Genomic DNA, 17760 nt, shown 5'->3' with positions numbered 1-17760 from the left:
GGCACTTGTACAAAAACAGACACGTAGATCAAATAACTAGAATAGAGGACCTAGAAATAAACCCGTGCAGCTACAGTTATTTGATTTCCAATGCAAGTGTCAAGAACACACTGGGGAATAGACATTCTCATCAACAAATGGTGGAGAAACTGGATATTAACGTGTAGAAGAATGAAACTGCATCCCTATCTTTTACCTGAACAAAAATCACTTCAAAATAAGACTGAAGACCTTAATGTAAGACCTGAAACTAGAAGAGGAAATACCTCAAGATACATGCATAAGGACATACTTTCTGAAAATGGTAAGAACAAGGCAGAGAGCGACAGAGCAGGACACCTGAAGTCCATCTCTGGCCTCCATACACCACACATAAATGTAATAACAAAAATAAGTTAAATATTCTTGGACATCAGTGAACTGGCAATTCAGAACTGCTTTGAGATTCTATCTAACCCTTGCAGAATGGCTATCATTAAACAAACAGCAAATGGTGGGGTAGGGAGAACCTTTGGTGGGGACATACTTCAGCCACTGTGGAAATTAGTATGGAGGTTTCTCAAAAAACTAAAAATAGACTATGATCCAGCTAGATCATGCTAATCTGCAGATAGCAGTGTTGCAATAAACTTGGAAGTGCAAGTATCTCTATTTACAGCGGCCAAGTTATAGATAAAGTGACACATACATAAAGAAGAATGAAATATGTCATTTTCAGGAAAATAGTTTGAACTGGAGACCATCCTATTAAGTGAAATAAGTCAGATTCAGAAACACAAATAGTACATTTTTCTCATGTGGAATCTAGGTTACGTATGTGTATATATACTTGATATGATAGTGTAAGGGGTGGGGGACTGGATGGGAAAAGGAAGGGGTCAGTGTCTTTGAAATGACAAGGTACTGGGAAGATAGTGATCAAAGTATAAGATTTGCATGCATGAAAATGTTATAATGAAACCCATTATTTTGTACAATGAATATATGCTAATTAGAGAAAAGTAATTTCTCCATCAAACAAAACTGGAGCATAGATGAATAGCCTGATACCAGAGTTAAGCCTTAAGTAGAACTTTCCCATATAGAAACACAAGTAGTTGGAAGTCTACTCCCTTTCATAAAAGGACCAGCTTACTGTTGGTGTATTTCCAAAGGTATAATAATGTGGGCAGAGGGAAAGATACAAGGCTAAGAGGCTACAATGTATACCCTTGAAAGAAAAGTCAGCAGCTGAACAGGTTTTCTCAACAGGGAGATCTAAAATGACTTACCCAGTTCTTAAATATTTTGAAGGCCTATGACAAACTCCAGTTAATCCTGTCCAAATCCACCTTGTCCTTGATGCAGCTGCCCAAAGGTACCTATGAGATCTTGTTGGTTTCTTCCTTCTAGGTCCTAAGTGGCTACCCTGAGAACCCAGGGCACCACAGCTGGGCCTTCTACAGAGTCCCCTTGTGCTGGCTCAAAAGTACCCTGTTGCCTCTCCAAGCGTGGACCTTCAACAAGGGCACTGCTCTTCTCCACAGAAGACCAAAGTGTTCATTTTTTGTAGTTCCAGTTAAATAGTAATTGCTCATTTCATTTGGCACCCTGTTCTAGCTTATTGGGCAGTACACAAAATACCTTAATTTGGCTAGTGGGATCCTGTTAGGAAGTCACTTTAAAAGATATCTTTCCTTTAATAGCATCAGACCCTCCTTTGGAAGTCTGACAAGCCCAGCCAGGAACATTTCTTTCTGTTCCTTGTACTGCAGACTATCTGAAAGTCTTGTGGCTGCTACTAACTTAATTTGTGAATAAGGACAGCAGGGGACTTTATCACAGAATGGTGCCATGTTTGAATCTATCAAAAGCCTCAACTTGGATATATGCTCATAGGAAAGTCCACATGGATAGGTGATTAAAAAGTGTGCTGTGGTTCATCTACCCAGTGAACGTGGTGTACAGCAACAGCAGCCACCTACTTCCCCCAGCCTAGCAGCCAGCCCAGAAACACCAAGAGAATGCCTCATGCCCTTCTTAGCATGCCAGTGGGAGGAGCCACCCTGTCCACTGCCCTGGCTGATGGGCCTCTACTGTCAGCACTCAGCAACTATTATTAACATGGCCAGTGCCACAAAATGCAAGAACTAGGTCTGCTTAATGGACAAAGGGCCTGCAGATAAGGGATACATACCCTCCCCCCCCCACACCCCCCTCAATTGTCATTTTTCTGGGTATTTAGATAAGGCCCTTTATACCAAGAGATTCTAGAAGGTTTGGTGGTTCTGGTGGCTGTCATTCTTGGCTGCCCCCATGAGAGCTAGTCAGTGTGGTGAGCACAGCTCTGGGTCTTCTCTGTCAGGATGAGAACAGCTCCTGGTGCCCATGGCGGGAATTTCTTCAGGGGTCTCTTCCTCAGTCACAGTGGGTTCGGGAGCTGTTGTGGAGGATAGCAGAGCATGGACACTTGCTTTCTTCTGACTGGAGCCTTAACCTGGTCCCTGGCTATGTTGTGACAATCTCAGGAGGAAGAAATGCATGGAGAATGACCACGGCCAGCTGAAGACAGCAGCACTAGCCCAAAAGTTCTCACCTGTGGGGGATCTGTTATTGGCTTGACCTAACAGGATGGTGTCCTAGAAGGTTCCATTTACATCATAACCATAAAGGAAATCCTTATCCTGTCTCCATTATTGCTGTCAGCCTCCCAGTTCACTAGACAAGAGGGTTAAAATATGGCAGCATCTGCTGACCAGGGATCACCACAGTGTATGGTTCAGACTTACTGGCTGAAGGAAAAAACGTAAATGTAGGGAAACTGCTGGCTAGCCCTTGGTTCACTCCTGAGATGCCACCTCAGGCTGGAGACAGTCTTAACTTCACTGCTGGCTGCCTTCATGGGCCACGAGCTACTCTAGTGTGACCCCCACCCCACCCCCACCACTACACCTCTGCTATTTTAGTCACATTATCCTCTCAGGATCCTGCAGAGGAATCTTCAGAGTTTCTCTGAAGAATCTAACCATGTGCTCTGGCCCCATATGGGTAGGAACTATACCTTATCACTCACTACTCAAGGTATAGAAGATGCTAAAACCAAATGACATTCATCAGAAATGTAAAGCCACAGTCCCTCTTTCTTATCAACAATGGGCACTGACTAGAAGGACCAATTGCAGAGTCCTGTCTTGAGTAACCTCCTTATGTCTGACCTAGGATCAAACAGTAGGCTGACAAGTATAAGTTTCAATCAGACCCTGTGTGTAGGAAGGAAAATGTCTTCAGCCCATCCTTGACTGGGCAAAGACTGGATGGATACTGTTGACTATGATGCACTGTTATACCGAAGATGACTCACTTGGGCTTTAGGTGTATGGGATACAAGACATGGGGAGCCAAGTGTGGAGCACAGCTCTGAAGCTTAGGAGGAAGGGGAAGTCTTGGAGACTACAGTCTCTTCTTGCCCCTTCTGCCACCTCCCTTCCAACTGCCACACACTCTCACTACGTGCAGGTCAAGAGAATCAGTCTTCTTGTCTTTGTGGCTCACCTACCATTTTTACAGGGGCTATTTTTCCTGTCTGAAAAGTGAGCTCCTACCCCGTGGAATGCCTATGCAGGTTGAGTCTTCAGATGTGGCACTCCCTGCTCCTCAGACAGGCTTCCCCAGACTGAACACAACAAACTGACTCGACCTCAGTTTTCAAAGCAAGTCTTCTTTTTCTTTTTTTGGTCTTTTTGAGACAGGGTCTCCCTGTAGCCCCAGCTGTCCTGGAACTCACTATGTAGACCAGGCTGGCCTTGAACTCACAGAGATCTGACCCCCACATGCCACACACACTTCTCACACCCCACACACACACCACATTCCCACACTACATATATACCATACATACAACACATACATATCACACACATAGCACATGTTCACACATATATATCACATACACATAAGACACACCACGTCACATACACCACATACACACCATACTTATACATATACATACATACACCATGCATATATCACACATACCACACACACTCATGCACACACATATACAGACACACACCCCACATATAACACACATACAGACACACACATTGAAGTAATCTAGAATATTTTTTTTTGTCTTTTTGAGACAGGGTCTCCTGTATCCCCAGCTGTCCTAGAACTCACTATGTAGATGAGGCTGGCCTCGAACTCACAAAGATCCATCTGCCTCTGCCTCCCAAGTGCTGGAATTAAAGGTGTGTGCCACCACACCTGGCTGCAAAGCAAGTTTTCTATGAACAGGAACAAAAGACAGCTAGCTCTCTGCCCCTGCTTCTGGTGACCTGTGGGGAGTCACAGTGAGACACGACACTGAGTACCTCCACTTTCTTAATCCAAAGACCTATTGGGAAGCTACAAGATACTCAAAGTCCCTGGAGAGAGTCTACCACAGGCCACTGAGGACAGCAGGTTTAAGGTATCTGGAGAAATGTGGATTCCTAAGGATGTACCAAGGAATGCCACTGAGTGCACACCTTGGGCTTGTCCTTCTGTGGACACACTGCTGAAGGCCATGGGGGTCGGGTGAGAAGGGTGGTCAATGGAGAGATGTCCTCAGGTTTCATGGGCTTTCAACACTTCCATGTTAGAAATACTCAAGAATCAGATCACATCATTATAGGTCATGTCCCCTGAACAAGGCACTCTTACACATGCTGACTCCTCAGGCTCTTATCCACCTCCAATTATTCCCCTTATTAGTCCAGATGTCACCATTATTGGAAACACCGGTAACCACTTCCTGTTAGTATTATTTCTCTGCTCTCCATGGCCTTATGGACCCTCCCTCCAGCACTTTATTACATCATTATTTTAATTTATTCAACTGCTATTTGTTGAATTACCTGCTGTTATTCATTATTCTCAGCCCTGAGGACTGAGTAGTCTCATAAGTGGGTTTCTGAGCCTCTTGAGTATATAAATGCTTTATTCCTTTTGGATCTTCTATGTCCTGTACACTGTAACACTATTTTAACTTGTTTACTGACTCAACATTCTAATGAGACATCACACTTTTGTCTTGATCACAATAAACTTGCTGGTTATGTCATGGTTAACCTTGGCTAACCATGATCAAGAGTTCATAATATTTATCATTCTGAAACAACCACTGACTCATCTAGGAACAGAGTAGACCATCTAACAACTATCAAATATCTATTCTCTGTCCACGCTCTCTGAAGCAATATGGGGGTGCGGGGTGTGGGAAGCAACTCTGTGTTTTTTCCTATCTAGTTCGTCCCATGACTCAAAAGATCTGGGCTTCATTTAGCATCAGGCCTGTTCTGTGTTGACTTAGCTCAACTTACTACAGCACAGTACCAAGTGGTCACTCCGGGTCTGTCACTTCACATGACCATCTAACATGAATCAAGTAAGTCAATCAAGAGAGTGACTGAGCTCCAGAAACCTGTCTCATTCTGAGACATGGCTCAGAAGCTGTTCTTAGAGGCATTAGCATCAACCATCAAGTTCAACAAGTGCTGTCAGTACTGGAGAAATGGCAAAACAAGTTAGGACTGGAATTCTCACATGGAGTTTGGGTCATCTCCCAGTGTTCTCCTCCAAGCAGAAAGACTACACTGGGCTTTTCCTCTTCAGGATACTGTGCTTCCTTCTAGGCCTTCCACAATCCACATGCTGAATGCCAGGGCTCAGTCCTCTTCCATGTACAGTTCCCTTACTCACCATATGTGATCCTGTGGCTCTAAATATAAGCCCCTGCTACTGCCTCCAAGTCTGAGCTCTGCAAATCCAACTTCAGGCATGGATGTCTAACAAGGAACTTGAAACAAATAACCTAAATTTGAACTCTTGCTTTCCATTTTTCACCTTATCAACCTCATTTGCACAAATGGAAGCTCGATTCTTACACCTGCTCAGCGTAGAAAAGCCTTGGTGTCACCTTTGTCTCTTTCTCCTCAAGCCCATGTGAGTATCAGCAACACCCGCTGGCCTTCATGCTCAGCTGAGCCGATTGCCTGGAGTGCTCTTTCTCTGGCTTATGTCCATGGTCAACTTTCTGACTGCCTTCAAGCCTTAGCTAATCTCATCTCCTCAATGAGTCCTGCGCCGATGACTGAATCTGTGCAGTTTCTCCTCACTTCCTTACTATGCTCTGGTCCTTCTTACCAGACTACTACTTCTGGCCCATCATAGCCATCACCGTAGTGTACTGCATAATTTGTTTTTTTTTTTTAATTGTATGCCCCCACCAGACTGAATGCCAATTCCGTACAGATAGATAACTATGTGCAATTGATTCATTCTGTGTCCCAATTGTCTAGAATAGTGTCTGAAGATGCACTTAGTATCTGCTGACTGAAGGGATGAATGAAAACTTGAGAGAGAAGATTATATTGCATTGTTACATGAACCCACCATGGGAAGTTCTTGCCAAGTTCTTGAAATAATTGTGAGGAAGACCTTCTGTCGATAACAAGAACCCCAGAAGTTGGCAGTTTGGGCCAACAGGAAGCCTGTGGCCTGTGTCAGGGCCTAACCACGTGCACCAAAAACCTTCTCCTGACCACAGGAAGGGGTTCTATGTTGAGAGACATGCAGAAAAAGGCAGTTAAATGTAATTGATGTTCAGTGGCCTAGAGAACAGTCTCACTTTAATCATAAAGCTCTGAAACTGTTTCTAGTGGTGCCTAGCTACAGTCAGACTAGCTGAAGAGATAAGCATGGTTGCTAACAGGAAGGCCAGGTCACACTGAAAGGAGAGCAGGCATATGGGGAGAGAGCTGTGGGAGGGAAAGGACAGGCCAGAAAGCCAACAGGACAAGACGGGCAGCAGAGTCTCCAGAAACAGCATGAGCCTGGGTCGGAAAGACATGGCACAAGTTCCAGGGAAGGGCAGAAGATGTAGACTGTTCTAGCCACGGTTGTGTGTGTGTGTGTGTGTGTGTGTGTGTGTGTGTGTGTGTGTGTGTGCAGGGGAGTCCCCAGTAGAGGAGCAACATGCTTAGTGATTTAATTCTCCATCAGGGACCATCTAATTCACTCACGTGTGGCAGCAGTTGCTGTGGAGTCTCAGAGGCAGCATCCCTGTGTTGGCTGGCATCCTGTATGCCAAAAGAAAAATGGAGCCAGTGTAGTAGAATTTCACAGAACTAAATGTAGTCATTTTAAGAGAATACTCCTTGATCTCAGATAGCTTCCCTCACCCTTTTTGTGTGATGAGAGAAGATAATCGTCTGTTTTCAGCATCCTTGTTTTAGCAAAGTAAATGCTGATCTCCCACTCTCTTTTGAAACAGGGTCCCTGTAGCCACAACTGGCCTGGAACTTGCTATGTAGACCAGGCTGGCCTCAGACTCACAGAAATTCCTCTGCCTCTGCCTCCCAAGTACTGGGACTAAAGGCATATACCACCACTCCCAGCTTACTCATATTTTTAAATATATATTTTGTTTTTATTTATGTGTATATGTGTGGGCATGTGCACATGAGTGCAATTATTTCCAGGGGTCAGAAGAAAGCATCTGATCCCCTGACCTGGAGTTACAGGTCCTTGTGAGCCTGTATGCTTCCCTCTTTTCTAAGTTTTTTTTCTCAATTTATCATGCATACGGGTCATGTCAACAGCCCCTAAGAGCTATGTATGGGTCATCAACCACTGTAAAAGGGAAGGGAGTATATTTTCCTGTGTGGTATCCCAGGGTAGATATGAAGATTGTGAGGAGGACACACCATAACCAGCCACATCTGGCTCCTAAGCCACTGAGATATTTTTCCTCCCAAAGAGCACAGGAGTGACCTGTATGCTTAGCATGGGCAGCAACTTTGGGGTATTTGTCAGTAAAGACCCCCAGTCACCAAGACAAGGCCCAGGTAGGCTCCCTCCACTCTGCCTTAGAAAGAAGAGACACACATGACAGGATTTACAAATAAATTCAGGGCCAAAAGCTTTGAATAAAATTTTGAGTAGGAGATAGAGAGACAGCTCAGAGGTTAAGAGCATGTACTGCTCTTCCAGAGGACCTGAGTTCAGATCCCAGCACCCACGCTGGGTGGCTCACAAGGACCTGTAACTCCAGGTCAGGGGATCAGATGCTTTCTTCTGAACCCTGGAAATAACTGCACTCATGTGCACATGCCTACACATAAATAAAAATAAAATATATATTTAAAGCTGGGAGTGGTGGTATATACCTTTAGTTCCAGTACTTGGGAGGCAGAGGCAGAGGAATTTCTGTGAGTCCGAGGCCAGCCTGGTCTACATAGCAAGTTCCAGGCCAGTTGTGGCTACAGGGACCCCGTTTCAAAAGAGAGTGGGATATCAGCATTTACTTTGCTAAAACAAGGATGCTGAAAACAGATGATTATCTTCTCTCATTATCACACAAAAAGGGTGAGGGATGCTATCTGAGATCAAGGAGTATTCTCTTAAAATGACTATATTTAGTTCTATGAAATTCTACTACACTGGCCCCATCTTTCTTTTTGCTGTGAAGTGGGAATCTTAGCAGAGTACTTGTTAAGGTACTTATAACAAGTACTAGTGCTTGTTAAAGGCAGTCCCTGTGGGCTGAGTGCTCTTCTGAGGGGGCCTAAAGAGAAGGTGAGGAACCTGTGTAAAATGTGGACACCCTTCTGAGCCCATGTATTTGTAACATAAGGGATATGGAGGGTTTTTTTTTTTAATTAAAATTTTTTTTGATAGTCTTACTAGGTAGCTCTGGTTGGCCTGGAACTATGTAGATAGGGTTGGACTTGAACTCACAGAAATCTACCTGCTTCTACCTCCAGAGTGCTGGGATTCTGAGGCAAAGGAGAGGAAAAGAGAAACTGATATTTCAGGTGTTAATAATTAAAAAGGGACAATAAAAAGGCTTGTATTCATGCTTATGCTATCTCCCAAGAGAAATCCAGTTGGCTGGCCACTTTCTACTAGTAGCACTTCTGTGGTAGTGTAACTGGCAAGGAAAATACTCTTCAGTGTCGGTGGTGGGATGGTGGGGAGATGCAAGGATGGAGCAACCTAAACAGAATTCTCTGGATGACAGTCAGAGCATAGTTAGGATAAAAGAACCTTATAACCAAGGCCCCCAAGAGGAGGTTGCTGTTGTAATTACTGAAAATAAATGGCTACCATCCAAAATTAATGGATGCCCTTAGGGTATATGGAGATAGAATCGATAAGAAAGATGGGGTCTGTCCATTGTTGATGCCTCCCTAGATCTTTCCCGGCAGCTGTTGAAACCTCTATCCTGACCCAGTCTATGTCTGTCACTGGCTAGTCCCTCCCTGGAGTGCTGATGAAGCATTATTTCCCATTCAGAATGAGGAACTGTGTTATTATGCTTCTGTGTAGCTGGGAGGGCTTTAAGAAGTATGTTCTCAATAAACTATTCATCTGTCATGAAAGACAGCTCCTGTTTGATGATTGAAAATAAGCTGGCAAGGGGCTGGAGAGATGGCTGAGCAGGTAAGAGAACTTGCTGCTCTTGGAAAGGACCAGGGTTTGGTTCCCATTTCTGGCAGCTGACAACCACCTGTAACTCCAGTTCAACGGAATCTGATACCCTCTTCTGGCCTCTGTGGGTACTAGCATGCATGTGACGCACAAACACATTCAGGCGCAAACACATACATATAAAATAAAAAATAAATTGCAAAAAAATAAGCCATCAAAATACAATACAGTATATAACACTAAAGGCGCTTTTTTCTTTTTAGTGCTGAGGTCTTAACCCAGGGCTTCATGCATGCTAAGCCTGCACCCCTAAAAGACTTAAAAAAGAAAACCCTTATGTGACTAAGCAATGAACATTTCTAGACAGTATGTGAGCTTCTTGCCTGCTAAGGTTTTCAGGTGCAGATATGAAGTAATTCCTACAACAAACCATGTGTCATCTTTTCAACATCAACCTCTGAGACTGGCTTCCAGGACTGAACATATGGCTACTCTGAACTTTGACTTGAAATTAGAGTAATGTTAACACATTTGTACTGTTTTTCTTTTTATTGTTATTGTTTACCTAGTTTGGGGAATAGAATCCAGGGTCTTATACATGCTAGACAAGCTTTCTACCACTGAGCTATAGTCCCTGCCCTTGTTTTTTTTTCATTTTATTATTTCTATTTTATGTATGCGTGTACTGCCTGCATGTAGGTAAGTGCACCCATGTTGTGCAATGCCTGCGGAGGACAGAAGAGGCAGTTGGATCCCCTGGAACTAGAGTTACAGACAGTTGTTAGCTGACATGTGAGTGCTGGGATTTGAACCCGGGTCTTTTGCAAGAACAGTCAGTGTTCTTAACCGCTGAGCCATCTCTCCAGCACCCCCCTTGGTTTTCTTAAGGCAGGATCAGACTTTGTAGCTTACACTGGCCTGGAACTTGCCATCCTCCCGCCTGAGTGCTAGGACTACAAGTGTGTGCAGTGTTTTAATACTGGCTTCAAATTCTCAATATGTGTATTTTTAGGGAGGAAAAGGGAAAGAGGGAGGGAGGGAGGGAGAGAGGAGAAAAGGAGGAAAGTAGGGAGGAGGGAGGGAAATGGAGAGGGAAAGGAAAGATGTAGTTTTTAAAGTGGTTGTACAGTTTGGAAGAATACTACCATGGCCTTAAACTCTTAAAACAGAGTCTCTAAACTGCTCAAATAAATGTTCAGAGCCATGTTAGGACATTATTTGTTAATATAAATTGAACATAGATCATCAATGACTCCATGATAATTTATGTCTACAATGAAGTAGTTATGTTTTATTTTGCATTATCCATCACTGTACCTGAGTTTTAAGAGTCTACAATTTTCTTCTGGACCTTACAACAGATTCTTTAAAAATCTATCTGGGTCTCCTGATTTCCTCAAATTAATGGCAGTATTTTACTTCATGATGTGCTTGAGCTCTTTGTACACTCTATGTGTGTGTGTGTGTGTGTGTGTGTGTGTGTGTGTGTGTGTGTTATTTCTCTAAAGTATAGTTTATGAAATGATAGCTAATACAGCTTGGGAGAAGAAACTCAAATTGTAGACCTGAGTCTACAAATCTTTGCATTTAGTAGGCATCCAATAATATCTCCTTAAAGTTTAACATAACACTTACATATTCTTCACTTTCTACCAAAGAATTACTAAATGATGGTGAGTTTGTAAATGTGTCATATCTGTGCCATTCCTAAATGATTTAGACATGGAACTGCTGACCTGAATTCTGACAGGGGTGCTATCTCTCTAGAGAAATCAAGAGCCTCCATTGGTGGCCAGAAGCCCCCAGTGACTGAGTTTCACTGAAAAGAAGAAGCTGGTATGTTCCTCTATTTTCCTCAATTCCCTTTTCTCTGGGGGAATTTGAAGTGGCTCACCAAAGTCACACCACTTTCTCAAAAAGAGTAGGTGCAAAATTATGGGCAGGCTCTCTTGCTTCCCAAGTCCTTGGATGCATCTCTCTCCTCTTCAATAGGGATCTCATTTTTCAGGATTGGGGGTGAATAGACAGGGAGGAGAAAAGTATACATAGAGGCTGGGATTAAGGCTGGCTTATGATCATCACTTTGATGCTGAGGTTACATTTTACCCTGTGGAAGAAAAGCAATGAAACCAATCCTGGATGGCATTCATAGATTTCACACACACTCATACCATGACACACTCAGAATCATGAAGGCCAATCCCATATGGTGATCATGGTGTTTCACACCCGCTTATACCTCTACACTCAGTCTCACGAAGGCCAATCTTAGAGGAAGTATGGTGTCTGGCATACCCACTAATACCTCTACTCCCACTCAGATTCATGAAGACACATGATGGAGATCATGTGTCTGATATGCCCATTCATACCTCCACATATTCTGATTCACGAAGACCAATCCTACATGATGAGTGGTGTTACACACACACACACACACACACACACACACACACACACACACATACACACACACTCGCACCTCCATAAACTCAGATTCATGAAGGCCAATCCTGGCTGGAGTTCTTGTGTCTGACATGCCAACTCATTCTTCTATACACATTCAAGTTCATGAATACCAAGTCTGGAAGGCAACTGGTGTTTATGTTGAACACACCTGCTCACACTCAGATTCATGGCAAAGCCAAGCCCCTCCGTGTCTTCTCACATTCTTCCCCTCACCTCACATTCCCTTTTCACCTTCAACCATTTTGTCCAAGGAAATGGAGTCACACAGGCCAGGCCCTTGTGACCAAGGCACCAAGAGGTTCCTGTGGCCACACCCTCCGCTCTACACCTGCAGGGGCAGAGGTCAGCTGCCGCAGTCTGTCTGAGCAGAATGGTGGGGCAGTTCACTGAGGCAATCCTGCTAGACGGAGACCATGCAGACAGACAGGGGCTGGAGAAGAGAGCGTAAGAGCCAACAGACAGAAAGAGGCAAAGAAGCTGAGAGGGAAGATTGGAAGGCAGCAGGCAGCCAGACCCAGCAACCCTCATGGCATTCCCAATGGAATCATCCCTGCCAGCACAAGTGAGCCAAATCTTGAGCTCATTTGAATGGCTTCTGTCCCAAACCTGAGTCACTGGGGATTCCATGGACTTCCAAGTTCATTCTCCATGCATTTCCAAAAACAAACTGCTTGATGCTGTCATGGAAAACCTGGATCTTTGCATTCTACAGTTTCACTATGGATTACATCCAGGTCACAACCTAAGTTAGACAGCTGGCAAAAACCAGCCCTGCTGGCTGATTACCCAGCTTTTGTAATGAATCCCAGAGGGATATGAACCCATGTATGTTTCTGGCTCTGCCAAGTCCTGGACACTCTCTCCCCTTGTGGAGACCAATCAGTCTGAGGTTTCTGCTGCCAGAGGAATCTAGGCAGCCACCTGCAGACTCAAGTGCAGAAGCTGTCTCTAGAAAGAAAAGATGTAGAGAAGTGTATGTGAGAGAAAGGGAGGTAGACACAGATCTGCTATTTTCTGCTTCTTAAAACAGTAGTATCTGGTCACACCGAAGACCCAGGATAGTTTTATGCCCTGTAGCCTCAGCCCAAGCAGGCAGTCAAGGAACCAGAAAATGGCAGTATGCAGAGAATTCAGGACTTGAAAACAAGGTTGATTCTAAAGACTATAAAAGCCTGTTCCTTAGAATGCAGCAAATTCTTGGACATACTAAAACCTGGCAAGAAGGCATAAATACTTTTATAATTATCATAGAGCTGCTATTTCCTATATGCCAAGCATTGGGCTCAAGTCTTGCTCACATACTAATTTATCCTCAGACAACCTTAAGTTCTGTATATTATTATACCTATTCACACGTGAACAAACTTGGGGCTTAGAGAAGTGGGGTAGATTGGCCAGTGTTTCCAAACCACTTTAAGGTGAAGCCAAACTCTAATGGTGCCCAAAGGTAGCTGCTGAACACCAAGGGTTTCTACGTAAAGGTAGGAATGATCAGCTTCCTTCCCACCATCAGGCCAGGCCTTGAAAGCAAATCCTGTTGTCTTAGTTAACTTAACTGTAGTTGTTGCTTTTAGGGTAACAGGTAGGAATTTCTATTGAGGTAATAGATTCTTTCATACCTAACTCTAAAATCAAAACATCAACATATGTGTGCATGGCTTTTTTTTTTTTTAAAGGACAGAGTCCTCCTATGTACCTCAGCCTCCTGAGTGCTCAGATTATAGACATGGGCCATCATACCCATTCTTGTTGTTGTTGTTGCTATTTTGTTTTGTTTTGCTGTGAGACAGGGTCTCTCTGTAAACCCAGCAGGCCTGGAACTATGTAGACCAGGCTAGCTTTGACCTCAGAGATCCACCTGCCTCTGCCTCCTGAGTACAGGGATTAAAGGCATGAGCTACCATGCCTGGCATTATTAATATTTCTATATAAACCCATGGACTACTTATTTCTTTAAAATTAGGAATAGGGAGCTGGAGAGATGGATCAGTGGTTAAGAACATTGGCTGCTCTTGCAGAAGTCCTGGGTTCAATTCCCAGCAACCACATGGGGGCTAACAACTGTTCGTAATTCCAGTTCCAGGGAATTTCTGTGGGCTCTGCATGACATGGGTGCACTTACATGCAAGCAATACACTCATACACATAAAATAAAAATAAAATACTTTTAAAATAAAATAAAGTAGAATTAGGTATAGCCAAGGATCATGCTTATGATCTCGTAATTTTTATATTGAATCAAAAATTTTAAAAGTGACATTTTACCAAAAGGCAAGTTACAAGAAGAAATACCACTCAAGTGTTTAACCTTAGGTCTAGGAAGCCCTTCCTCGCTCCCCATTTGCTTCAATGTAAGGAGATCAAGAGGGGGCCTAGCAGAGAAAAGGCCTCACAGTTGTAGATCTGGAGAGGATCAGTCAGTACCTTTCACACTAGTGTGGCTATTTTTGCAGCCATCTATTCCAAGACCAGGCCTGCTGTCTAAACTGGGTTGAACTGCCTGGAATGGACCTCTACCATCAGAGAAGCCCACTGAACTCCTGAACATGGGAAGGATGACTCACCCATCTTTCTCATCATCTCTGTGGTGTACTGTTAGCCTTGCGACAGGGGAACAAGAACAAGTTCTTTCTGGGTACCTTAAGCCAGTGGTCCCCCAGAGAGCTGAGTGGCTAGACAAGAACGTCTGCTTCCTGCCAATTTAAAACTGTGAGTAACTTCAGAATTTCTGAAATGTTGTCCAAGTCATGGGGTGGAGAGAAAATTCAGATTTCTTTAGAAAGTTCAGCCTTTTTAGAGCTGACATGACTAGTGGATTGGCCCTAGAACTAGTGGATTGGCCCTAGAGTGTGCTCTTCTTTCTTCACATCTCTTCTTCAGTGGCCTTATGCAGAGAGAGGTCAGAAAAATTCACTGGAATGTCTGACAAACTGGTCTTTGGTGCACAGATGAACGTTTGTCATTTATGAGAGGCAGCAAACAAGAGCACGAAAAGATGTGTTGGGCTAGCTCAGCCCCAGAGACGGAATTCATTGGGCTGACCCTTGTTATAAACTGCATGTGAAGCTGAGTGTGGTGACCCATGCCTGTAATCCCAGCACTTAGAAGACTCAGGCAGTAGGATTCTTAGGAGTTCAAGGGTAGCCTAAGCCAGTGTGAAAAAGAAAGATAAACACAAAAGAAACTGCATGTGAACAGTCTTCAAGACCAAATGATAAAGGACACCTCCACTTTGTTTCCAGTGACTACAGAGGGCACGTTTTGTGTTGGGGCTCAGATGTCTCACCCCATGTTGTACATGGCCCCTGGCTGGGCCAGAAGACACCTTCTCTGTGAGCGTTTTGGGAGAAGAAGCATTCTTAAGAGGACTCACTGGGACTTCCTCCTGCAAGTCAGCTTACTGATAAGCTCACAACCATGGTATGAAACCATGGAGGGTGGATTCTGCATGATAGAGAATCCTATCTACCTCCAGGGTTTCCCAGGGCCCTCCAAGATGATTGATGAATCCTGAATGCAGACTATGTGTTCATTTTTACTTTCCAAAAGCCTTTGGTAACATTCACAAATGTCTTAAGGTAGACACACCTGAGGCACTGCATCTGAGGAAAAGAAAGTAGGGGCATTTCTCTAACAAGAAAAAGGAACACATACCCAAATGCTTCCATACCTTCTGCCTTTAATGTTCCTTGGAGATGAAGTGCCAAGATAGACTTCAGAATAAATCAAGAGCAAAGACAAAAGGCTTCATAGAATTAGAAGACTGAGATGAAAGCAAACAGATACCAAGGTAATAGCATATGTTCCAGTCTCCCTGCTTTGCACCTGAAGAATGCTGAGGTCCAGGGGACTGGTTCTTTCACCTGAAGTGGAAGTCTTAGTTGTGGCAAAGCTGAAAACTGGAATCCTGGTCTCCCAGATTCTGTGTCTGCCTCTGCCTAGGTCATTCATGGCACAGCTCATCTTGGCAGATAAAGGAGTGCCCTAAGATTGTCACTTGAGAATAACCCCCAGGGAGGCAGTTCACAAGCACAGATGATGTCACCTCTCTTAGCCTATTACCCACATAAGCCTGCATAAGGCCTGCATACAGGGGCCCCTTAGGATTTGAGGAACAGAAAACTTTATCTTATCGGCTATTTGGAAAAACCCCTGTCATTTGATCTGTTTATTTGGAAGCAGCCTTGCTGAGCTCAAGCTTTTGCTATGAGGCCAGTGGAGTCAGTTCACATAGGGTCTGTTGTTTCACCTCCATTGCTGAAGAGCCCAGGCCCTAGATTTCTGCAGTGCTGAGAGGGAACCACCTGTGATCTTCATTAGGGCTGTGGTGGGTTCCTGTTCCACTACAGTTGAGATTAGTAAGTACCTTGTTTAAAAATGGAAACCCCCTTTCTACAGTGAATCTTAAAGCAATAAATAGTTCATTATACATCAATGGGATGTTTTCTAACTCAACCAATACAGTCCCTTTCCCCCTGGACTAACTGCTGCTGCCTTGTGTCAGGATCCACGTTTCAAGCCTCTGGGGAAACTGGGTAATGCTGGGGAGCACCGACCTCTTCTTGCAGCTCACAGCTTAAGACTTTCCACCTACTTCCAACAAGCTCATTAATGAGAACTGCCCCCAAACTGGAAGTTAGCTTGCGTCTTCTGATCTGAGGGCACAGAACATTCTGTCAGGCTCCAGCAGACAATTTAGGTTAGAACATCATTAAACACAGAGCAGCTGATGCTAATCCCTTCCCAGCAGGAGTCCTCAGTCCCCAAAGCTGAAATGACTAGGGCAGCCTGGCTGCCTCTAACTGAACAGAAGCACAGAAGCATTGACATTCCTTTTTAGCAAAGTATTACTGCAGCTGGGACTGGCTCTCAACAAACTCCTCAGATATGCTCCCACACAGGAAGAAAGAGGAGGAATCGTTACTCAAACAAAATCCAACAACTCAGACTCTGAAGGAACATGCCAAGAGAAGGGTCATGAAAACCAAAGACGACCCTGGTCTTCCTGCTGACAGGGGGTGACTTGGGGCTGGGGGTACTGTGCCAAACCCTAAGGTAGCAAATGCAAATCCAGTGCTAGGCTGCAGGCGCAGGTCTAGGTCCGGCTCCCAGGCTCCTCCCCCTGCCCCAGCACTCACCTGCGATTCCTTGCAGGAGTCCACAGACGTTGAAAATGCTTTTCTTCATGATGCTCTGCACACACATGGTGAACACGGACACCAAGGCCACAGTGCAGAGGATGAAGATCCCCATCGCCAGGAAGATAGCAGTGGCCTGCCAGAAGCCGCTGGCGATCTCACCGAAGCTCTCCGCGTAGGGCCCGCACAGCGTGTCCCTCGGGACGTGCTGCACACCCGGGTTGCGGATGCAGCGGGCGTAGATGCCCAAGGTGGGGTGGTAGGGCTCGGGGCCCGCGCTCGCAGGCTCCGCGCCGCTGCGGTTCTTGCCTTTCCCGATCAGCCAGTCTGCGCTCATGAAGGCGATGAGTTCGGCAAAGGCTACCACAATGCTCAGGAGGGTCCAGAGCATCGAGCGGCAGGTGACAATGACATGACACATATTGATGTTCACAGTGGGACAGAGTGGCAGGAGTCCAGGAGGTCAATCAAAAGAGCCGGCAATGAGGCGCGACGCGGCTCGGGTGTCCCAGGAGGGAAGTCGCGGCTGGAGATGTTCACGCTCACGATCGGAGGCGGCGGGAGCAGCGCGGTCTGGGTCCCCGGGCGGCATTCATGCCGAGTGACCGAGTCCTGGGTTTCGATAGCAGCGGCCGCAAGACGGCCTCACCTACGGCCAAGATAGGAGGAGGGCGTGAGAGGCTGGCCAGGCCCCGCCCCG

At 44.9% G+C, this 17760-nt stretch overlaps 1 protein-coding gene across 13 annotated transcripts in view; it reads right to left on the bottom strand.

Annotated features, from left to right (window-relative positions):
* The window catches only part of Lhfpl2 (LHFPL tetraspan subfamily member 2), a 154430-nt gene that overhangs the window by 6688 nt on the left and 129982 nt on the right, over nucleotides 1–17760 (bottom strand). For all 13 annotated transcript variants that reach the window (XM_029556211.1, XM_029556217.1, XM_029556215.1 and 10 more), the window contains one exon: nucleotides 17061–17709. In XM_029556211.1, the coding sequence (XP_029412071.1) occupies nucleotides 17061–17481 (421 nt within the window). In that variant the 5' untranslated portion in view covers nucleotides 17482–17709. The remainder of the gene's footprint in view (nucleotides 1–17060; nucleotides 17710–17760) is intronic.

Source organism: Nannospalax galili, unplaced genomic scaffold (assembly GCF_000622305.1).
Source record: "Nannospalax galili isolate Female #2095 unplaced genomic scaffold, S.galili_v1.0 scaffold45, whole genome shotgun sequence".
NCBI classification, from domain to species: domain Eukaryota; kingdom Metazoa; phylum Chordata; class Mammalia; order Rodentia; family Spalacidae; genus Nannospalax; species Nannospalax galili.
Note: the sequence above shows the minus strand (reverse complement) of the source record. Positions and strands in the feature narration are given on the sequence as shown.